At 45.3% G+C, this 21,464-nt stretch overlaps 1 protein-coding gene across 5 annotated transcripts in view; it reads left to right on the top strand.

Annotated features, from left to right (window-relative positions):
* The window catches only part of pora (P450 (cytochrome) oxidoreductase a), a 53,967-nt gene continuing 32,503 nt past the window's right edge, over positions 1 to 21,464 (top strand). Inside the window, exons 1-2 of one of the 5 annotated variants that reach the window (XM_079804681.1) lie at positions 1 to 60; positions 13,881 to 14,096. In XM_079804681.1, coding sequence (XP_079660807.1) covers positions 13,909 to 14,096 — 188 coding nt within the window. In that variant the 5' untranslated portion in view covers positions 1 to 60; positions 13,881 to 13,908. Of the gene's footprint in view, positions 61 to 13,880; positions 14,097 to 15,828; positions 16,348 to 21,464 lie in introns of those variants that run through there. The other 4 variants (XM_079804683.1, XM_079804682.1, XM_079804684.1 and 1 more) reach the window with 4 other exon arrangements.

The following is a 21,464-nucleotide window of genomic DNA, read 5'->3' as shown; positions in this document are numbered from 1 at the left end:
GACGTAATCGCGTGCGTGTGCGTGAGAGTGACGTGCGCGCCGCGCTCCAGCTGACCCGAGGTATGTGTTTTACTGTGTGTGTGTTGTGTAACTGATGAATTATAATCATATTATTATTTATTAGTGTATTGTCAATACGTTCTGGAGGTCAGTGAACATGTTGTGTATATTCGTGTGTGTCTGCCCTATCGCGGTTACACTGAGTGTCAGATACTATAACAGTGTAACTTTGCAACGCGATACTGAATGATTACCATTTAAATATACATCAAAGTATTCAAAAAACTCCATGTTAGATGTCCAAAACACGTCAGTACTTCTGCTTTTAAGAGCCATGTTATAACAAGCCTTATATCACACTATATTACACTATATTATATTACACTATATTACACTATATTATATTACACTTTATCACACTATATTATATTATATTACACTATATTATATTACACTATCACACTATATTATATTATACTATATTACACTATATTATATTACACTATATAACACTATATTACACTTTATCACACTATATTATATTATATTACACTATATTATATTACACTATATAACACTATATGACACTATATTATATTACATTTTATTTTACACTATATTATATTACACTATATCACACTATATTATATTACACTTTATCACACTATATTATATTATATTACACTATATAACACTATATTATATTACACTATATAACACTATATTACACTATATTATATTACACTATATTATACTATATTATATTACACTATATAACACTATATTACACTATATTATATTACACTATATAACACTATATTACACTTTATCACACTATATTATATTATATTACACTATATAACACTATATTATATTACACTATATTACACTATATAACACAATATTATATTACACTATATTACACTTTATCACACTATATTATATTATATTACACTATATAACACTATATTATATTACACTATATCACACTATATTATATTACACTTTATCACACTATATTATATTATATTACACTATATAACACTATATTATATTACACTATATAACACTATATTACACTATATTATATTACACTATATTATACTATATTATATTACACTATATAACACTATATTACACTATATTATATTACACTATATAACACTATATTACACTTTATCACACTATATTATATTATATTACACTATATAACACTATATTATATTACACTATATTACACTATATAACACAATATTATATTACACTATATTACACTATCACACTATATTATATTATATTACACTATATAACACTATATTATATTACACTATATAACACTATATAACACTATTATATTACACTATATTATACTTTATCACACTATATTATATTAAATTACACTATATAACACTATATTACACTATATTATATTACATTTTATTTTACACTATATTATATTACACTATATCACACTATATTACACTATATTATATTACACTTTATCACACTATATTATATTATATTACACTATATAACACTATATTACACTATATTATATTACACTATATTATACTATATTATATTACACTATATTACACTATATTACACTATATTACACTATATTACACTATATTATATAACACTATATTATACTATATTATATTACACTATATTACACTATATTATATTACACTATATTACACTATATTATATTACACTATATAACACTATATTACACTATATTATATTACACTATATAACACTATATTACACTATATTATATTACACTATATTATACTATATTATATTACACTATATTACACTATATTACACTATATTACACTATATTATATAACACTATATTATACTATATTATATTACACTATATTACACTATATTACACTATATTACACTATATTACACTATATTATATAACACTATATTATACTATATTATATTACACTATATTACACTATATTATATTACACTATATTACACTATATTATATTACACTATATAACACTATATTACACTATATTATATTACACTATATAACACTATATTACACTATATTATATTACACTATATTATACTATATTATATTACACTATATTACACTATATTACACTATATTACACTATATTACACTATATTATATAACACTATATTATACTATATTATATTACACTATATTACACTATATTATATTACACTATATTACACTATATTATATTACACTATATCACACTAACCCTACGAGCAGTTACACATGCGTAGTTTAACTCTGAAAAGATGAATCTTTTGCCTTGTAATGTTTTAATTTTCCTTACTTTTATTTTGTGATTATTTTAATTTGCTTTTCTATGTAAAGCTCTTTAATGACCATATGACATGTGCTATAAATAAACTTGCCTTGATTAAAGACAGATTAGAGTTTATCTTTAGGGAAATGAGGAATATTATATTTATTAGACCGTGTTTTAAAGGAAGATGTGTTTGTAACGGCTCATCTTTATGTAATTACATCGAGTCTTCAAAAGAGGGCACAACATGACAACAAGTGCTTATTAAAGATAAACATGGCCACAGACTATGAATGCTTTTAATAATTATTTTATGTATTATTTTGCTAAACTGTATAAATATGTACACCCTCCTGGTCTCATCACGGGTCAGGGAAGGAGCGGCTCAGATACTGTAGAAGAAGAAGCTCAGCCTGAATCTCTAACACACGTCCGTCACAGAAGAAGAGCCTTCGCTCCGATCAAGAAGAGCCTTCGCTCCGCTCAAGAAGAGCCTTCGCTCCGATCAAGAAGAGCCTTCGCTCCGATCAACAAAAGCCTTCGCTCCGATCAACAAGAGCCTTCGCTCCGATCAAGAAGAGCCTTCGCTCCGATCAAGAAGAGCCTTCGCTCCGATCAAGAAGAGCCTTCGCTCCGCTCAAGAAGAGCCTTCGCTCCGATCAAGAAGAGCCTTCGCTCCGATCAAGAAGAGCCTTCGCTCCGATCAAGAAGAGCCTTCGCTCCGATCAACAAGAGCCTTCGCTCCGATCAAGAAGAGCCTTCGCTCCGATCAAGAGGAGCCTTCCCTCCGATCAAGAAGAGCCTTCGCTCCGATCAAGAAGAGCCTTCGCTCCGATCAAGAAGAGCCTTCGCTCCGATCAAGAAGAGCCTTCGCTCCGCTCAAGAAGAGCCTTCGCTCCGATCAAGAAGAGCCTTCGCTCCGATCAAGAAGAGCCTTCGCTCCGATCAAGAAGAGCCTTCCCTCCGATCAAGAAGAGCCTTCGCTCCGATCAAGAAGAGCCTTCGCTCCGATCAAGAAGAGCCTTCGCTCCTCCGATCAAGAAGAGCCTTCGCTCCGATCAAGAAGAGCCTTCGCTCCGATCAAGAAGAGCCTTCGCTCCGATCAAGAAGAGCCTTCGCTCCGATCAAGAAGAGCCTTCGCTCCGATCAACAAGAGCCTTCGCTCCGATCAAGAAGAGCCTTCGCTCCGATCAAGAAGAGCCTTCGCTCCGCTCAAGAAGAGCCTTCGCTCCGATCAAGAAGAGCCTTCGCTCCGATCAAGAAGAGCCTTCGCTCCGATCAAGAAGAGCCTTCCCTCCGATCAAGAAGAGCCTTCGCTCCGATCAAGAAGAGCCTTCGCTCCGATCAAGAAGAGCCTTCGCTCCGATCAAGAAGAGCCTTCGCTCCGCTCAAGAAGAGCCTTCGCTCCGATCAACAAGAGCCTTCGCTCCGCTCAAGAAGAGCCTTCGCTCCGAATAAGAAGAGCCTTCGCTCCGATCAACAAGAGCCTTCGCTCCGATCAAGAAGAGCCTTCGCTCCGAATAAGAAGAGCCTTCGCTCCGATCAACAAGAGCCTTCGCTCTGATCAAGAAGAGCCTTCGCTCCGAATAAGAAGAGCCTTCGCTCCGATCAAGAAGAGCCTTCGCTCCCCTTCGCTCCGATCAAGAAGAGCCTTCGCTCCGATCAAGAAGAGCCTTCGCTCCGATCAACAAGAGCCTTCGCTCCGCTCAAGAAGAGCCTTCGCTCCGATCAACAAGAGCCTTCGCTCCGATCAACAAGAGCCTTCGCTCCGCTCAAGAAGAGCCTTCGCTCCGATCAAGAAGAGCCTTCGCTCCGATCAAGAAGAGCCTTCGCTCCGATCAAGAAGAGCCTTCGCTCTGATCAAGAAGAGCCTTCGCTCCCCTTCGCTCCGATCAAGAAGAGCCTTCGCTCCGATCAAGAAGAGCCTTCGCTCCGATCAAGAAGAGCCTTCGCTCCCCTTCGCTCCGATCAAGAAGAGCCTTCGCTCTGATCAAGAAGAGCCTTCGCTCCCCTTCGCTCCGATCAAGAAGAGCCTTCGCTCCGATCAAGAAGAGCCTTCGCTCCGATCAAGAAGAGCCTTCGCTCCGATCAAGAAGAGCCTTCGCTCCGATCAAGAAGAGCCTTCGCTCCGATCAAGAAGAGCCTTCGCTCCGATCAAGAAGAGCCTTCGCTCCGATCAAGAAGAGCCTTCGCTCCGCTCAAGAAGAGCCTTCGCTCCGCTCAAGAAGAGCCTTCGCTCCGATCAAGAAGAGCCTTCGCTCCGATCAAGAAGAGCCTTCGCTCCGCTCAAGAAGAGCCTTCGCTCCGATCAAGAAGAGCCTTCGCTCCGATCAAGAAGAGCCTTCCCTCCGATCAAGAAGAGCCTTCGCTCCGATCAAGAAGAGCCTTCGCTCCGATCAAGAAGAGCCTTCGCTCCGATCAAGAGGAGCCTTCGCTCCGAATAAGAAGAGCCTTCGCTCCGATCAAGAAGAGCCTTCGCTCCCCTTCGCTCCGATCAAGAAGAGCCTTCGCTCCGATCAAGAGGAGCCTTCGCTCCGAATAAGAAGAGCCTTCGCTCTGATCAAGAAGAGCTTTCGCTCTGATCAAGAAGAGCCTTCGTTCTGATCAACAAGAGCCTTCGCTCCGATCAAGAAGAGCCTTCGCTCTGATCAAGAAGAGCCTTCGCTCCCCTTCGCTCCGATCAAGAAGAGCCTTCGCTCCGATCAAGAAGAGCCTTCGCTCCGATCAAGAAGAGCCTTCGCTCCCCTTCGCTCCGATCAAGAAGAGCCTTCGCTCCGATCAAGAGGAGCCTTCGCTCCGATCAAGAAGAGCCTTCGCTCCGAATAAGAAGAGCCTTCGCTCCGATCAAGAAGAGCCTTCGCTCCGCTCAAGAAGAGCCTTCGCTCCGATCAACAAGAGCCTTCGCTCCGATCAAGAAGAGCCTTCGCTCTGATCAAGAAGAGCCTTCGCTCCCCTTCGCTCCGATCAAGAAGAGCCTTCGCTCCGATCAAGAAGAGCCTTCGCTCCGATCAAGAAGAGCCTTCGCTCCGATCAAGAAGAGCCTTCGCTCCCCTTCGCTCCGATCAAGAAGAGCCTTCGCTCCGATCAAGAAGAGCCTTCGCTCCGATCAAGAAGAGCCTTCGCTCCGATCAACAAGAGCCTTCGCTCCGATCAAGAAGAGCCTTCGCTCCGATCAAGAAGAGCCTTCGCTCCCCTTCGCTCCGATCAAGAAGAGCCTTCGCTCCGATCAAGAAGAGCCTTCGCTCCGATCAAGAAGAGCCTTCGCTCCCCTTCGCTCCGATCAAGAAGAGCCTTCGCTCCGATCAAGAGGAGCCTTCGCTCCGAATAAGAAGAGCCTTCGCTCCGATCAAGAAGAGCCTTCGCTCCCCTTCGCTCCGATCAAGAAGAGCCTTCGCTCCGATCAAGAAGAGCCTTCGCTCCGATCAAGAGGAGCCTTCGCTCCGAATAAGAAGAGCCTTCGCTCTGATCAAGAAGAGCTTTCGCTCTGATCAAGAAGAGCCTTCGTTCTGATCAACAAGAGCCTTCGCTCCGATCAAGAAGAGCCTTCGCTCTGATCAAGAAGAGCCTTCGCTCCCCTTCGCTCCGATCAAGAAGAGCCTTCGCTCCGATCAAGAAGAGCCTTCGCTCCGATCAAGAAGAGCCTTCGCTCCCCTTCGCTCCGATCAAGAAGAGCCTTCGCTCCGATCAAGAGGAGCCTTCGCTCCGAATAAGAAGAGCCTTCGCTCCGATCAAGAAGAGCCTTCGCTCCCCTTCGCTCCGATCAAGAAGAGCCTTCGCTCCGATCAAGAGGAGCCTTCGCTCCGATCAAGAAGAGCCTTCGCTCCGAATAAGAAGAGCCTTCGCTCCGATCAAGAAGAGCCTTCGCTCCGCTCAAGAAGAGCCTTCGCTCCGATCAACAAGAGCCTTCGCTCCGATCAAGAAGAGCCTTCGCTCTGATCAAGAAGAGCCTTCGCTCCCCTTCGCTCCGATCAAGAAGAGCCTTCGCTCCGATCAACAAGAGCCTTCGCTCCGATCAAGAAGAGCCTTCGCTCTGATCAAGAAGAGCCTTCGCTCCCCTTCGCTCCGATCAAGAAGAGCCTTCGCTCCGATCAAGAAGAGCCTTCGCTCCGATCAAGAAGAGCCTTCGCTCCGATCAAGAAGAGCCTTCGCTCCCCTTCGCTCCGATCAAGAAGAGCCTTCGCTCCGATCAAGAAGAGCCTTCGCTCCGATCAAGAAGAGCCTTCGCTCCGATCAACAAGAGCCTTCGCTCCGATCAAGAAGAGCCTTCGCTCCGATCAAGAAGAGCCTTCGCTCCCCTTCGCTCCGATCAAGAAGAGCCTTCGCTCCGATCAAGAAGAGCCTTCGCTCCGATCAAGAAGAGCCTTCGCTCCCCTTCGCTCCGATCAAGAAGAGCCTTCGCTCCGATCAAGAGGAGCCTTCGCTCCGAATAAGAAGAGCCTTCGCTCCGATCAAGAAGAGCCTTCGCTCCCCTTCGCTCCGATCAAGAAGAGCCTTCGCTCCGATCAAGAGGAGCCTTCGCTCCGAATAAGAAGAGCCTTCGCTCTGATCAAGAAGAGCTTTCGCTCTGATCAAGAAGAGCCTTCGTTCTGATCAACAAGAGCCTTCGCTCCGATCAAGAAGAGCCTTCGCTCTGATCAAGAAGAGCCTTCGCTCCCCTTCGCTCCGATCAAGAAGAGCCTTCGCTCCGATCAAGAAGAGCCTTCGCTCCGATCAAGAAGAGCCTTCGCTCCCCTTCGCTCCGATCAAGAAGAGCCTTCGCTCCGATCAAGAGGAGCCTTCGCTCCGAATAAGAAGAGCCTTCGCTCCGATCAAGAAGAGCCTTCGCTCCGATCAAGAAGAGCCTTCCCTCCGATCAAGAAGAGCCTTCGCTCCGATCAAGAAGAGCCTTCGCTCCGATCAAGAAGAGCCTTCGCTCCGATCAAGAAGAGCCTTCGCTCCGCTCAAGAAGAGCCTTCGCTCCGATCAAGAAGAGCCTTCGCTCCGCTCAAGAAGAGCCTTCGCTCCGATCAACAAGAGCCTTCGCTCCGATCAAGAAGAGCCTTCGCTCCGAATAAGAAGAGCCTTCGCTCCGATCAAGAAGAGCCTTCGCTCCGCTCAAGAAGAGCCTTCGCTCCGATCAACAAGAGCCTTCGCTCCGATCAACAAGAGCCTTCGCTCCGCTCAAGAAGAGCCTTCGCTCCGATCAACAAGAGCCTTCGCTCCGATCAACAAGAGCCTTCGCTCCGATCAACAAGAGCCTTCGCTCCGATCAAGAAGAGCCTTCGCTCCGATCAAGAAGAGCCTTCGCTCCGATCAAGAAGAGCCTTCGCTCTGATCAAGAAGAGCCTTCGCTCCCCTTCGCTCCGATCAAGAAGAGCCTTCGCTCCGATCAAGAAGAGCCTTCGCTCCGATCAAGAAGAGCCTTCGCTCCCCTTCGCTCCGATCAAGAAGAGCCTTCGCTCTGATCAAGAAGAGCCTTCGCTCCGATCAAGAAGAGCCTTCGCTCCGATCAAGAAGAGCCTTCGCTCCGATCAAGAAGAGCCTTCGCTCCGATCAAGAAGAGCCTTCGCTCCGATCAAGAAGAACCTTCGCTCCGATCAAGAAGAACCTTCGCTCCGATCAAGAAGAGCCTTCGCTCCGATCAACAAGAGCCTTCGCTCCGATCAACAAGAGCCTTCGCTCCGATCAACAAGAGCCTTCGCTCCGATCAAGAAGAGCCTTCGCTCCGATCAACAAGAGCCTTCGCTCCGATCAACAAGAGCCTTCGCTCTGATCAACAAGAGCCTTCGCTCCGATCAACAAGAGCCTTCGCTCCGATCAACAAGAGCCTTCGCTCCGATCAACAAGAGCCTTCGCTCCGATCAAGAAGAGCCTTCGCTCCGATCAAGAAGAGCCTTCGCTCCGATCAAGAAGAGCCTTCGCTCTGATCAAGAAGAGCCTTCGCTCCCCTTCGCTCAGATCAAGAAGAGCCTTCGCTCCGATCAAGAAGAGCCTTCGCTCCGATCAAGAAGAGCCTTCGCTCTGATCAAGAAGAGCCTTCGCTCCCCTTCGCTCAGATCAAGAAGAGCCTTCGCTCCGATCAAGAAGAGCCTTCGCTCCGATCAAGAAGAGCCTTCGCTCCGATCAAGAAGAGCCTTCGCTCTGATCAAGAAGAGCCTTCGCTCCGATCAAGAAGAGCCTTCGCTCCGATCAAGAAGAGCCTTCGCTCCGATCAAGAAGAGCCTTCGCTCCCCTTCGCTCCGATCAAGAAGAGCCTTCGCTCTGATCAAGAAGAGCCTTCGCTCCGATCAAGAAGAGCCTTCGCTCCGATCAAGAAGAGCCTTCGCTCCGATCAAGAAGAGCCTTCGCTCCGATCAAGAAGAGCCTTCGCTCCGATCAAGAAGAGCCTTCGCTCCGATCAAGAAGAGCCTTCGCTCCGATCAAGAAGAGCCTTCGCTCCCCTTCGCTCCGATCAAGAAGAGCCTTCGCTCCGATCAAGAAGAGCCTTCGCTCCGATCAAGAAGAGCCTTCGCTCCGATCAAGAAGAACCTTCGCTCCGATCAAGAAGAGCCTTCGCTCCGATCAACAAGAGCCTTCGCTCCGATCAACAAGAGCCTTCGCTCCGATCAACAAGAGCCTTCGCTCCGATCAAGAAGAGCCTTCGCTCCGATCAAGAAGAGCCTTCGCTCCGATCAAGAAGAGCCTTCGCTCCGATCAAGAAGAACCTTCGCTCCGATCAAGAAGAGCCTTCGCTCCGATCAACAAGAGCCTTCGCTCCGATCAACAAGAGCCTTCGCTCCGATCAACAAGAGCCTTCGCTCCGATCAACAAGAGCCTTCGCTCCGATCAAGAAGAGCCTTCGCTCTGATCAAGAAGAGCCTTCGCTCCCCTTCGCTCCGATCAAGAAGAGCCTTCGCTCCGATCAAGAAGAGCCTTCGCTCCGATCAAGAAGAGCCTTCGCTCCGATCAAGAAGAGCCTTCGCTCCCCTTCGCTCCGATCAAGAAGAGCCTTCGCTCCGATCAAGAGGAGCCTTCGCTCCGATCAAGAGGAGCCTTCGCTCCGATCAAGAAGAGCCTTCGCTCCTCTTCGCTCCGATCAAGAAGAGCCTTCGCTCCGATCAAGAGGAGCCTTCGCTCCGATCAAGAGGAGCCTTCGCTCCGAATAAGAAGAGCCTTCGCTCTGATCAAGAAGAGCTTTCGCTCTGATCAAGAAGAGCCTTCGTTCTGATCAACAAGAGCCTTCGCTCCGATCAAGAAGAGCCTTCGCTCTGATCAAGAAGAGCCTTCGCTCCCCTTCGCTCCGATCAAGAAGAGCCTTCGCTCCGATCAAGAAGAGCCTTCGCTCCGATCAAGAAGAGCCTTCGCTCCGATCAAGAAGAGCCTTCGCTCCCCTTCGCTCCGATCAAGAAGAGCCTTCGCTCCGATCAAGAGGAGCCTTCGCTCCGAATAAGAAGAGCCTTCGCTCTGATCAAGAAGAGCTTTCGCTCTGATCAAGAAGAGCCTTCGTTCTGATCAAGAAGAGCCTTCGCTCCGATCAAGAAGAGCCTTCGCTCTGCTCTAACTCTTCATATGGAGATGAGAAAGGCCCAGTTCGTCAGAGTTTAAGAGACCCAATATTCACTATAGGGTTCGAATCTGCACTCAGACCTGCCGAAACACGAGCCCATGGACTCGAGACACTCATGGGTCTTAAAATAACATTACTTTACTTCATCTGTGGGAACCTCAGTCAACACATCGCTCTCATCGCCATGAACTCTGTCTCATTGGGTTTCATCACTACACACAACATCCCATAATCTGCCTAAAACTTAATTCTGTCTCTGATGTTTTTCTGAGACTGCATTGGCATTTTAAGAAGTGCATTTGTGTAAGTCAGCTCATTTCCTGACCAATAATTAAAGGCTCAGTGTTTAGCCCATTTTTGCCCAAGAGTGTGTACGGATGGATGAAGAGATGGATAGAGAGAGAGATGTGCAGTGTAAGTGACAGTTTTATACACACACACACACACACACACACACACACACACACACACACACACACACACACACACACACTCTAGTGCCAGAAGTATTGAGCCGCCCCTCCAGGTGTTCAGCCCCTTCATGGCCACAGGTGTGTGTGTGTGTGTGTGTGTGTGTGTGTGTGTGTGTGTGTGTGTGTGTGTGTGTGTGTGTGTGTGTGTGTGTGTGTTCGCTTCTACACACATTAGTGAGAGAATGGGCCGGTCTCAGAGAACTCAAGTGTGGGGCCGTGATCGGTGGACACCTGTGCAATAAGGCCAAATATTATACTAAATATTCCACACTCAACTATTAGTGGGATTAGAACAAAGTGGAAGCGATTGGGAACAACAGCAACTCAGCCACAAAGAGCGGGGTCAGCGCATGCTGAGGGTCACAGAGCGGGGTCAGCGCATGCTGAGGGTCACAGAGCGGGGTCAGCGCATGCTGAGGGTCACAGAGCGGGGTCAGCTCATGCTGAGGGTCACAGAGCGGGGTCAGCGCATGCTGAGGGTCACAGAGCGGGGTCAGCTCATGCTGAGGGTCACAGAGCGGGGTCAGCGCATGCTGAGGGTCACAGAGCGGGGTCAGCGCATGCTGAGGGTCACAGAGCGGGGTCAGCGCATGCTGAGGGTCACAGAGCGGGGTCAGCGCATGCTGAGGGTCACAGAGCGGGGTCAGCTCATGCTGAGGGTCACAGAGCGGGGTCAGCGCATGCTGAGGGTCACAGAGCGGGGTCAGCGCATGCTGAGGGTCACAGAGCGGGGTCAGCGCATGCTGAGGGTCACAGAGTGGGGTCAGCACAAGCTGAGGGTCACAGAGCGGGGTCAGCGCGTGCTGAGGGTCACAGAGCGGGGTCAGCTCATGCTGAGGGTCACAGAGCGGGGTCAGCGCATGCTGAGGGTCACAGAGCGGGGTCAGCTCATGCTGAGGGTCACAGAGCGGGGTCAGCGCATGCTGAGGGTCACAGAGCGGGGTCAGCGCATGCTGAGGGTCACAGAGCGGGGTCAGCGCATGCTGAGGGTCACAGAGCGGGGTCAGCGCGTGCTGAGGGTCACAGAGCGGGGTCATCGCATGCTGAGGGTCACAGAGCGGGGTCAGCGCATGCTGAGGGTCACAGAGCGGGGTCAGCGCATGCTGAGGGTCACAGAGTGGGGTCAGCTCATGCTGAGGGTCACAGAAGTGGCCAACTTTCTGCAGAGTCAAGAGCTCCAGATCTCCAAACTTCTGTGGCCTTCAGATGAGCTCAAGAACAGTGTGTAGAGCTTAATGGAATGGGTTTCCATGGCCGAGCAGCTCATCCAAGCCTTACATCACCAAGTGCAATGCAAAGCGTGGGATGCAGTGGGGTAAAGTGCGCCGCCACTGGACTCTAGAGCAGTGGAGACATGTTCTGTGAGTGACCAATCACGCTTCTCCGTGTGACAATCCCATGGACGAGTCTGGGTTTGGTGGTCGCCAGGAGAACGGGACTTGCCTGACTGCATTGTGCCAAGTGTAAAGTTTGGTGGAGGGGGGATTATAGGGTGGGGTTGTTTTTCAGGGTTAGTTCCAGTGAAAGGAACTCTTAATGCTTCACCAAGACATTTTGGACAATTTCATGCTCCCAACTTTGTGGGCCCAGTTTGTGGACGGCCCCTTCCTGTCCCAGCATGACTGCTCCAGTGCTCAAAGCGTCTCCATAAAGACATGGATGAGGAGTTTGGTGCGGAGGAACTGGAGTCCTGACCTCAACCCGATAGAACAGCTTTGGGATGAATTAGAGCGGAGACTGAGAGCCAGGCCTTCTCGTCCAACATCACAAATGAAGAATCCCCATAAACACACTCCTAAACCTTGAGGAAAGAAGAGCTGAAGCTGTTAGAGCTGAGACTCCATATTAAAGGTCCCATGGCATGAAATTTTCATTTTATGAAGTTTTTCAACATTAATATGAGTTCCCCTAGCCTGAATATTGTCCCCAAGTGGATAGAAATGTTGATCGGTGTAAACCCTAGTTCTGGCTGTCTCTCTCTGCCTTTGAGAAAATGACAGCCCAGACGAGCCAATCCTGAAGTCTCCTGGTTTGACGTCCAAGCAGGAACGGTTTCCTCCCTTTCCTCCGCCCAGAGAATCTGGCACGCCCATGCAAACGCTCCAGAGATCATGGGTTGTGAACGAGTGAACTGGCAGTTTCTCAGTGTTTGGATGTACAAATGAAAACAGAAGTCTTTTTTCAGTTCCTTCTGATCTGTGATCAGTAATTTCTGATGTGTAGCTAATTATTTATTATTCGTGCACACACTGCGGCTTCTCTCTCTCCAGACAGAACGGTGTTTTCTATCTTGTGAGTCAGTGTTTTTGTACGTCCTCGTCGTGTCTATCGGTTCTAAAATGTGCATACAGTCATGAGTTTCTGCTTAACATCGGCCTCACACACGCCGAAGCTCGGACTGCACTGGCCGTTGGCCTTCAACATCCCCGACCCCCAGTACTGCATCTGCCCACAGCGGAGGCACCAAACGCGGCGCGAGATTAAGCAGACGGGGGGTAAGCGTGAGCATATTCGGGCTAGCCAGCCTAGCCCCACAATAAACTGGATTACATTCGATTACTGCTGTTGTGTCTTTGTTTGCGCTGTGTACTCAACGCGCGTCACTGGCGCTTTTATTTTATTTTAAAAATAATGCTATTATCAACACTTACTTTTAACTCGTTCATCTCGACAGCTGTAATGGTACTTTGCATGTGTTACAAAGTTGGTAATAATGATGAAGACGGACTCGGTGTGACTGGGACTCGTGTTTATTCAGAACTCTCAGATACAAACACAATAAACTCGCGCTGACAGACAGCGCTCTCATAACTCACTAGTTACTATAAATAACTTTGTTAGCAATCGCTGATCTCCGTCTCTGGTACATTAGTGATGGTCGGTTCGGACTGAATCGTTCTAAACGGTTCGCGTCTCCAGTCAGCGCTGATCCATAATTTACTAAAGTTACTAACTTTCTGACATGAGTGACAGTCCCTCCGACTAGAAATAGACTAATAACCTGAAGTATATGCTGTAACTACAACAGTTCAGACATGCTGAGAACTGATGTGAAGTGAACTCAGATCCATCCGTCTCTCTGGCAGCAGCTCGTGCCTCGTAGACCTCGTTAAACCACGCCCCCTCCGCTCATTTAAAATGCAAAGATGTCAGCCAATCACAACAGTGGGCGTTTTTACTGAAGTCTCACAGCAGACACGCCTCTTGAAGCAGGGCATTCAGCCACAGGGCAAAACAGCAGTATAGAAAAAATGCCTTTTATTTCTAAATTATGACATTTTATGATGTAAAAGTCATACTAACAATACAAGTACACCTCAGGAAACATTATAAAATAATAGAAAAATGCCATGCCATGGGACCTTTAAACCCTACGGATGAAGAAGCTCATGTGTGTGTGAAGGGGCGGCACAACACTTCTGGTGATAGAGTGTGTATGTGTGTGTGTGTGTGTGTGTGTGTGTGTGTGTGTGTGTGTGTGTGTGTGTGTGAAGTGAAATACCTTGATGATATTATAGAGTCAATGTTTTCTTCAGCCGACTGTGAACTCGCACTCAGTGAGGGAATGTGTGTTTGCAGACACATCTGCGTTCCTGCCTCTGTGATCATGGAGGACTCTGAATCCCAGATGTTCTCCGGTCAGGGTCAGGATCAGGATCAGGATCAGACTCCGGAGTCTCTCCTCAGCTCTCTGGACGTCTTCCTCTTCTCTCTCATCGCAGGATCGCTCATCTACTGGTTCTTCTTCCGCAGACGGCCAGAGCCCGTTCCGGAGATGAGGACGTTCACTGCTGTGTGAGTGTCCGGTTCTGCACACACTCCTCCTCCAGGGGAATTACTCACACACTCACACACTCTCACTCACTCACTCACTCTCTCACTCACACACACACTCACTCACACTCACACTCACTCACTCACTCACTCACTCACTCACTCACTCACTCACTCACTCACTCACTCACTCACTCACTCACTCACACACACACACACACACACACACACACACACACACTCTCACTCACTCACTCACTCACTCACTCACTCACACACTCACTCACTCACTCACTCACTCACTCACTCACTCACACACTCACTCACTCACGCACGCACGCACGCACGCACGCACGCACGCACGCACGCACGCACGCACACACACACACACTCACTCACTCACTCACACACTCACTCACACACTCACTCACTCTCACTCACTCTCACTCACTCACTCACTCACTCACACACTCACTCACTCACTCACTCACTCTCACACACACACACACACACACACTCACTCACACACTCACTCACTTACTCACTCTCTCACACACACACACACACACACACACACACACACACTCACACACACATTCTTCTGCAGGAGCGAGCCGTGTTTGGTGAAACACAAGCACAATATCTGTGTTCTCCACTGAAGTATAAACTGATGAAGGAACCACATGAGCGTTTGCTTGATGGCTGGAGCTGTTATGGGACTCACACTTATGCTAATATTTGTGTTGGCCAGTTTATAGTTTATAGTTCCTCTCCCTGTAAAGTTCTATAGTTCTCTCCTCCCTTCTTCCTAAAGCGCTCTGTGGTTCTGCGGTTCAGCATTGCACAGTGTTGACATCATGTGTGTGTGTGTGTGTGTGTGTGTGTGTGTGTGTGTCTCAGCGTTAAGCAGACGCAGTTCATACACACAGAGGTTGTGTGTCATTGTGAAGGCCCACAGCTACTTCTTTATCTACAGCGTTTCAAGCTGGGAAATGTTTTTCCTGATGTTGAACCGAAGCGTCCGTGCCGTGGTTGGGATGTCAATCCCTAAACTGAGCTGTGTAATAAACACACACACATTATATGAGGTTTGTTCAGATGGAGTCACAGGATGTTATTGTTCCTGAATGCTTCCCATAATCCTCTCTGGTCAGTTGTAGTGTAGTGTGTTAATCTTGTGACCCGATTCCTGAAGGGTCATGTGACCCTGGACACTGGAGTAATGACTGCTTTAGAAAACAGTTGCACTAATATTCCACAGTGAGACTGTTTTACTGTAGTTTAGATCAATAAACTCTGAGAGACAGAAGCGATCTGTGGTTTATTAATGTTTAGATCAAACTCTTGAACGGCCGTGATCTTTCCTTTCACATCAATCTCTTCACATCAGTCTCTTCACATCAGTCTCTTCACATCAGTCTCTTCACATCAGTCTCTTCACATCAATCTCTTCACATCAGTCTCTTCACATCAGTCTCTTCACATCAGTCTCTTCACATCAGTCTCTTCACATCAGTCTCTTCACATCAGTCTCTTCACATCAATCTCTTCACATCAGTCTCTTCACATCAGTCTCTTCACATCAGTCTCTTCACATCAGTCTCTTCACATCAGTCTCTTCACATCAGTCTCTTCACATCAGTCTCTTCACATCAATCTCTTCACATCAATCTCTTCACATCAATCTCTTCACCAGTTACTCATGGCCATCGCTAAAGCAGGAAGAGCAGAAATACATGTAGAGTCAAAGAATGCAGTGGGAAATGTGAACTACAGAACATGGTGTCAGGAAGGGAACCACTTCCAGTTCCCTCCGCTTCCTGCTTCCCATGACTGGTCCTGAAGGATTGAGCTCTTTCTTCTGCAGTCAAACACAACACGTTATACTGGCTTTTGTTTTAGTGCTCTTTTGTCTTTATTAGGCTGGGAAAGGGAGGGAATGAGCTCTCGTGTTTGCGTTGGCAGGAACGTGCAGGGTTTACGCGTGTGCGCGCGCGTGTGTGTGTGAGTGTGCGCGCGCGCGCGTGTGTGTGTGAGTGTGAGTGTGTGTGTGTGTGTGGGGTGGGGGTTCAGGAGCAGCACAGATCCAGGGGAAGGGTTATATATTCATGTTGCTCTGGCCAGATGCGTCCGCTCGAGCCTCCTCATGGACGCCTGCACTCTCCCTCAGGCGTTCTGAGCTGGAGCTGGAGTTCTCCGAGGAGAACCCGCTCTGAAGGATCATGGGATGCATGTTCTCTCTGCCTCAGGACAGACTGGCCGCCGCTGAGAGGTTAGTCCGGGACAGTCGAGGGCTCCGTCTCTGAGCTTCTTCTGTTGGGATGGAGGTTTCCGGTGCTATTTATGATTTGGTGGAATTGCTTTCTCTCCTATAGTTTTGTTGTCTCCACCTAAATGAAGCGTTTAGCTCTGATCTGGAGGAATACATGGGTTCTGAGTCCGAGTGAACAGTTTCTTTAGTGTGGAACTGTGGAGAGGGAGAGGGGAAGAGAGGAGAATGAGGAGAGGAGAAGGAGAGAGGAGTTAGGTATTATCGGTGTCTGGAACGTTTGTGATTATTATCAGTGTCTGGAACATTTGTGATTATCATCAGTGTCTGGAACGTTTGTGATTATTATCAGTGTCTGGAACGTTTGTGATTATTATCAGTGTCGGGAACGTTTGTGATTATCATCAGTGTCTGAAACGTTTGTGATTATCATCAGTGTCTGGAACGTTTGTGATTATTATCAGTGTCTGGAACGTTTGTGATTATTATCAGTGTCTGGAACGTTTGTGATTATTATCAGTGTCGGGAACGTTTGTGATTATCATCAGTGTCTGGAACGTTTGTGATTATCATCAGTGTCTGGAACGTTTGTGATTATTATCAGTGTCTGGAACGTTTGTGATTATTATCAGTGTCTGGAACGTTTGTGATTATTATCAGTGTCTGGAACGTTTGTGATTATTATCAGTGTCTGGAACGTTTGTGATTATTATCGGTGTCTGGAACGTTTGTGATTATTATCAGTGTCTGGAACGTTTGTGATTATCATCGGTGTCTGGAACGTTTGTGATTATCATCGGTGTCTGGAACGTTTGTGATTATCATCGGTGTCTGGAACGTTTGTGATTATTATCGGTGTCTGGAACGTTTGTGATTATTATCAGTGTAGGGAACGTTTGTGATTATTATCAGTGTCTGGAACGTTTGTGATTATCATCGGTGTCTGGAACGTTTGTGATTATTATCGGTGTCTGGAACGTTTGTGATTATTATCAGTGTCTGGAACGTTTGTGATTATCATCGGTGTCTGGAACGTTTGTGATTATCATCGGTGTCTGGAACGTTTGTGATTATCATCGGTGTCTGGAACGTTTGTGATTAGTATCAGTGTAGGGAACGTTTGTGATTATTATCAGTGTCTGGAACGTTTGTGATTATTATCAGTGTAGGGAACGTTTGTGATTATTATCAGTGTCTGGAACGTTTGTGATTATCATCGGTGTCTGGAACGTTTGTGATTATTATCGGTGTCTGGAACGTTTGTGATTATTATCGGTGTCTGGAACGTTTGTGATTATTATCAGTGTAGGGAACGTTTGTGATTATTATCAGTGTCTGGAACGTTTGTGATTATTATCAGTGTCTGGAACGTTTGTGATTATCATCGGTGTCTGGAACGTTTGTGATTATCATCAGTGTCTGGAACGTTTGTGATTATCATCAGTGTCTGGAACGTTTGTGATTATCATCGGTGTCTGGAACGTTTGTGATTATCATCGGTGTCTGGAACGTTTGTGATTATTATCGGTGTCTGGAACGTTTGTGATTATTATCGGTGTCTGGAACGTTTGTGATTATCATCAGTGTCTGGAACATTTGTGATTATTATCGGTGTCGGGAACGTTTGTGATTATCATCAGTGTCTGGAACGTTTGTGATTATTATCAGTGTCTGGAACATTTGTGATTATCATCAGTGTCTGGAACGTTTGTGATTATTATCAGTGTCTGGAACGTTTGTGATTATTATCAGTGTCTGGAACGTTTGTGATTATTATCAGTGTCGGGAACGTTTGTGATTATCATCAGTGTCTGAAACGTTTGTGATTATCATCAGTGTCTGGAACGTTTGTGATTATTATCAGTGTCTGGAACGTTTGTGATTATTATCGGTGTCTGGAACGTTTGTGATTATTATCGGTGTCTGGAACGTTTGTGATTATCATCAGTGTCTGGAACGTTTGTGATTATCATCGGTGTCTGGAACGTTTGTGATTATTATCGGTGTCTGGAACGTTTGTGATTATTATCGGTGTCTGGAACGTTTGTGATTATTATCAGTGTAGGGAACGTTTGTGATTATTATCAGTGTCTGGAACGTTTGTGATTATCATCGGTGTCTGGAACGTTTGTGATTATTATCGGTGTCTGGAACGTTTGTGATTATCATCAGTGTCTGGAACGTTTGTGATTATCATCGGTGTCTGGAACGTTTGTGATTATTATCGGTGTCTGGAACGTTTGTGATTATTATCGGTGTCTGGAACGTTTGTGATTATTATCAGTGTAGGGAACGTTTGTGATTATTATCAGTGTCTGGAACGTTTGTGATTATCATCGGTGTCTGGAACGTTTGTGATTATCATCGGTGTCTGGAACGTTTGTGATTATTATCAGTGTCTGGAACGTTTGTGATTATTATCAGTGTAGGGAACGTTTGTGATTATTATCAGTGTCTGGAACGTTTGTGATTATTATCAGTGTCTGGAACGTTTGTGATTATTATCAGTGTAGGGAACGTTTGTGATTATCATCAGTGTCTGGAACGTTTGTGATTATCATCGGTGTCTGGAACGTTTGTGATTAGTATCAGTGTAGGGAACGTTTGTGATTATTATCAGTGTCTGGAACGTTTGTGATTATTATCAGTGTAGGGAACGTTTGTGATTATTATCAGTGTCTGGAACGTTTGTGATTATCATCGGTGTCTGGAACGTTTGTGATTATTATCGGTGTCTGGAACGTTTGTGATTATTATCGGTGTCTGGAACGTTTGTGATTATTATCAGTGTAGGGAACGTTTGTGATTATTATCAGTGTCTGGAACGTTTGTGATTATTATCAGTGTCTGGAACGTTTGTGATTATCATCGGTGTCTGGAACGTTTGTGATTATTATCAGTGTCTGGAACGTTTGTGATTATCATCAGTGTCTGGAACGTTTGTGATTATCATCGGTGTCTGGAACGTTTGTGATTATCATCAGTGTCTGGAACATTTGTGATTATTATCGGTGTCGGGAACGTTTGTGATTATCATCAGTGTCTGGAACGTTTGTGATTATTATCAGTGTCTGGAACATTTGTGATTATCATCAGTGTCTGGAACGTTTGTGATTATTATCAGTGTCTGGAACGTTTGTGATTATTATCAGTGTCTGGAACGTTTGTGATTATTATCAGTGTCGGGAACGTTTGTGATTATCATCAGTGTCTGAAACGTTTGTGATTATCATCAGTGTCTGGAACGTTTGTGATTATTATCAGTGTCTGGAACGTTTGTGATTATTATCAGTGTCTGGAACGTTTGTGATTATTATCAGTGTCGGGAACGTTTGTGATTATCATCAGTGTCTGGAACGTTTGTGATTATCATCAGTGTCTGGAACGTTTGTGATTATTATCAGTGTCTGGAACGTTTGTGATTATTATCAGTGTCTGGAACGTTTGTGATTATTATCAGTGTCTGGAACGTTTGTGATTATTATCAGTGTCTGGAACGTTTGTGATTATTATCGGTGTCTGGAACGTTTGTGATTATTATCAGTGTCTGGAACGTTTGTGATTATCATCAGTGTCTGGAACGTTTGTGATTATCATCGGTGTCTGGAACGTTTGTGATTATCATCGGTGTCTGGAACGTTTGTGATTATTATCGGTGTCTGGAACGTTTGTGATTATTATCAGTGTAGGGAACGTTTGTGATTATTATCAGTGTCTGGAACGTTTGTGATTATCATCGGTGTCTGGAACGTTTGTGATTATTATCGGTGTCTGGAACGTTTGTGATTATTATCAGTGTCTGGAACGTTTGTGATTATTATCAGTGTAGGGAACGTTTGTGATTATTATCAGTGTCTGGAACGTTTGTGATTATTATCAGTGTCTGGAACGTTTGTGATTATTATCAGTGTAGGGAACGTTTGTGATTATTATCAGTGTCTGGAACGTTTGTGATTATCATCGGTGTCTGGAACGTTTGTGATTAGTATCAGTGTAGGGAACGTTTGTGATTATTATCAGTGTCTGGAACGTTTGTGATTATTATCAGTGTAGGGAACGTTTGTGATTATTATCAGTGTCTGGAACGTTTGTGATTATTATCGGTGTCTGGAACGTTTGTGATTATTATCAGTGTAGGGAACGTTTGTGATTATTATCAGTGTCTGGAACGTTTGTGATTATCATCGGTGTCTGGAACGTTTGTGATTATTATCGGTGTCTGGAACGTTTGTGATTATCATCGGTGTCTGGAACGTTTGTGATTATTATCGGTGTCTGGAATGTTTGTGATTATTATCGGTGTCTGGAACGTTTGTGATTATCATCAGTGTCTGGAACGTTTGTGATTATCATCGGTGTCTGGAACGTTTGTGATTATTATCGGTGTCTGGAACGTTTGTGATTATTATCGGTGTCTGGAACGTTTGTGATTATTATCAGTGTAGGGAACGTTTGTGATTATTATCAGTGTCTGGAACGTTTGTGATTATCATCGGTGTCTGGAACGTTTGTGATTATTATCGGTGTCTGGAACGTTTGTGATTATCATCAGTGTCTGGAACGTTTGTGATTATCATCGGTGTCTGGAACGTTTGTGATTATTATCGGTGTCTGGAACGTTTGTGATTATTATCGGTGTCTGGAACGTTTGTGATTATTATCAGTGTAGGGAACGTTTGTGATTATTATCAGTGTCTGGAACGTTTGTGATTATCATCGGTGTCTGGAACGTTTGTGATTATTATCGGTGTCTGGAACGTTTGTGATTATTATCAGTGTCTGGAACGTTTGTGATTATTATCAGTGTAGGGAACGTTTGTGATTATTATCAGTGTCTGGAACGTTTGTGATTATTATCAGTGTCTGGAACGTTTGTGATTATTATCAGTGTAGGGAACGTTTGTGATTATTATCAGTGTCTGGAACGTTTGTGATTATCATCGGTGTCTGGAACGTTTGTGATTAGTATCAGTGTAGGGAACGTTTGTGATTATTATCAGTGTCTGGAACGTTTGTGATTATTATCAGTGTAGGGAACGTTTGTGATTATTATCAGTGTCTGGAACGTTTGTGATTATCATCGGTGTCTGGAACGTTTGTGATTATCATCGGTGTCTGGA

This window comes from Gobio gobio (assembly GCF_949357685.1).
Source record: "Gobio gobio genome assembly, chromosome: 22".
NCBI classification, from domain to species: Eukaryota; Metazoa; Chordata; class Actinopteri; order Cypriniformes; family Gobionidae; genus Gobio; species Gobio gobio.
Note: the sequence above shows the minus strand (reverse complement) of the source record. Positions and strands in the feature narration are given on the sequence as shown.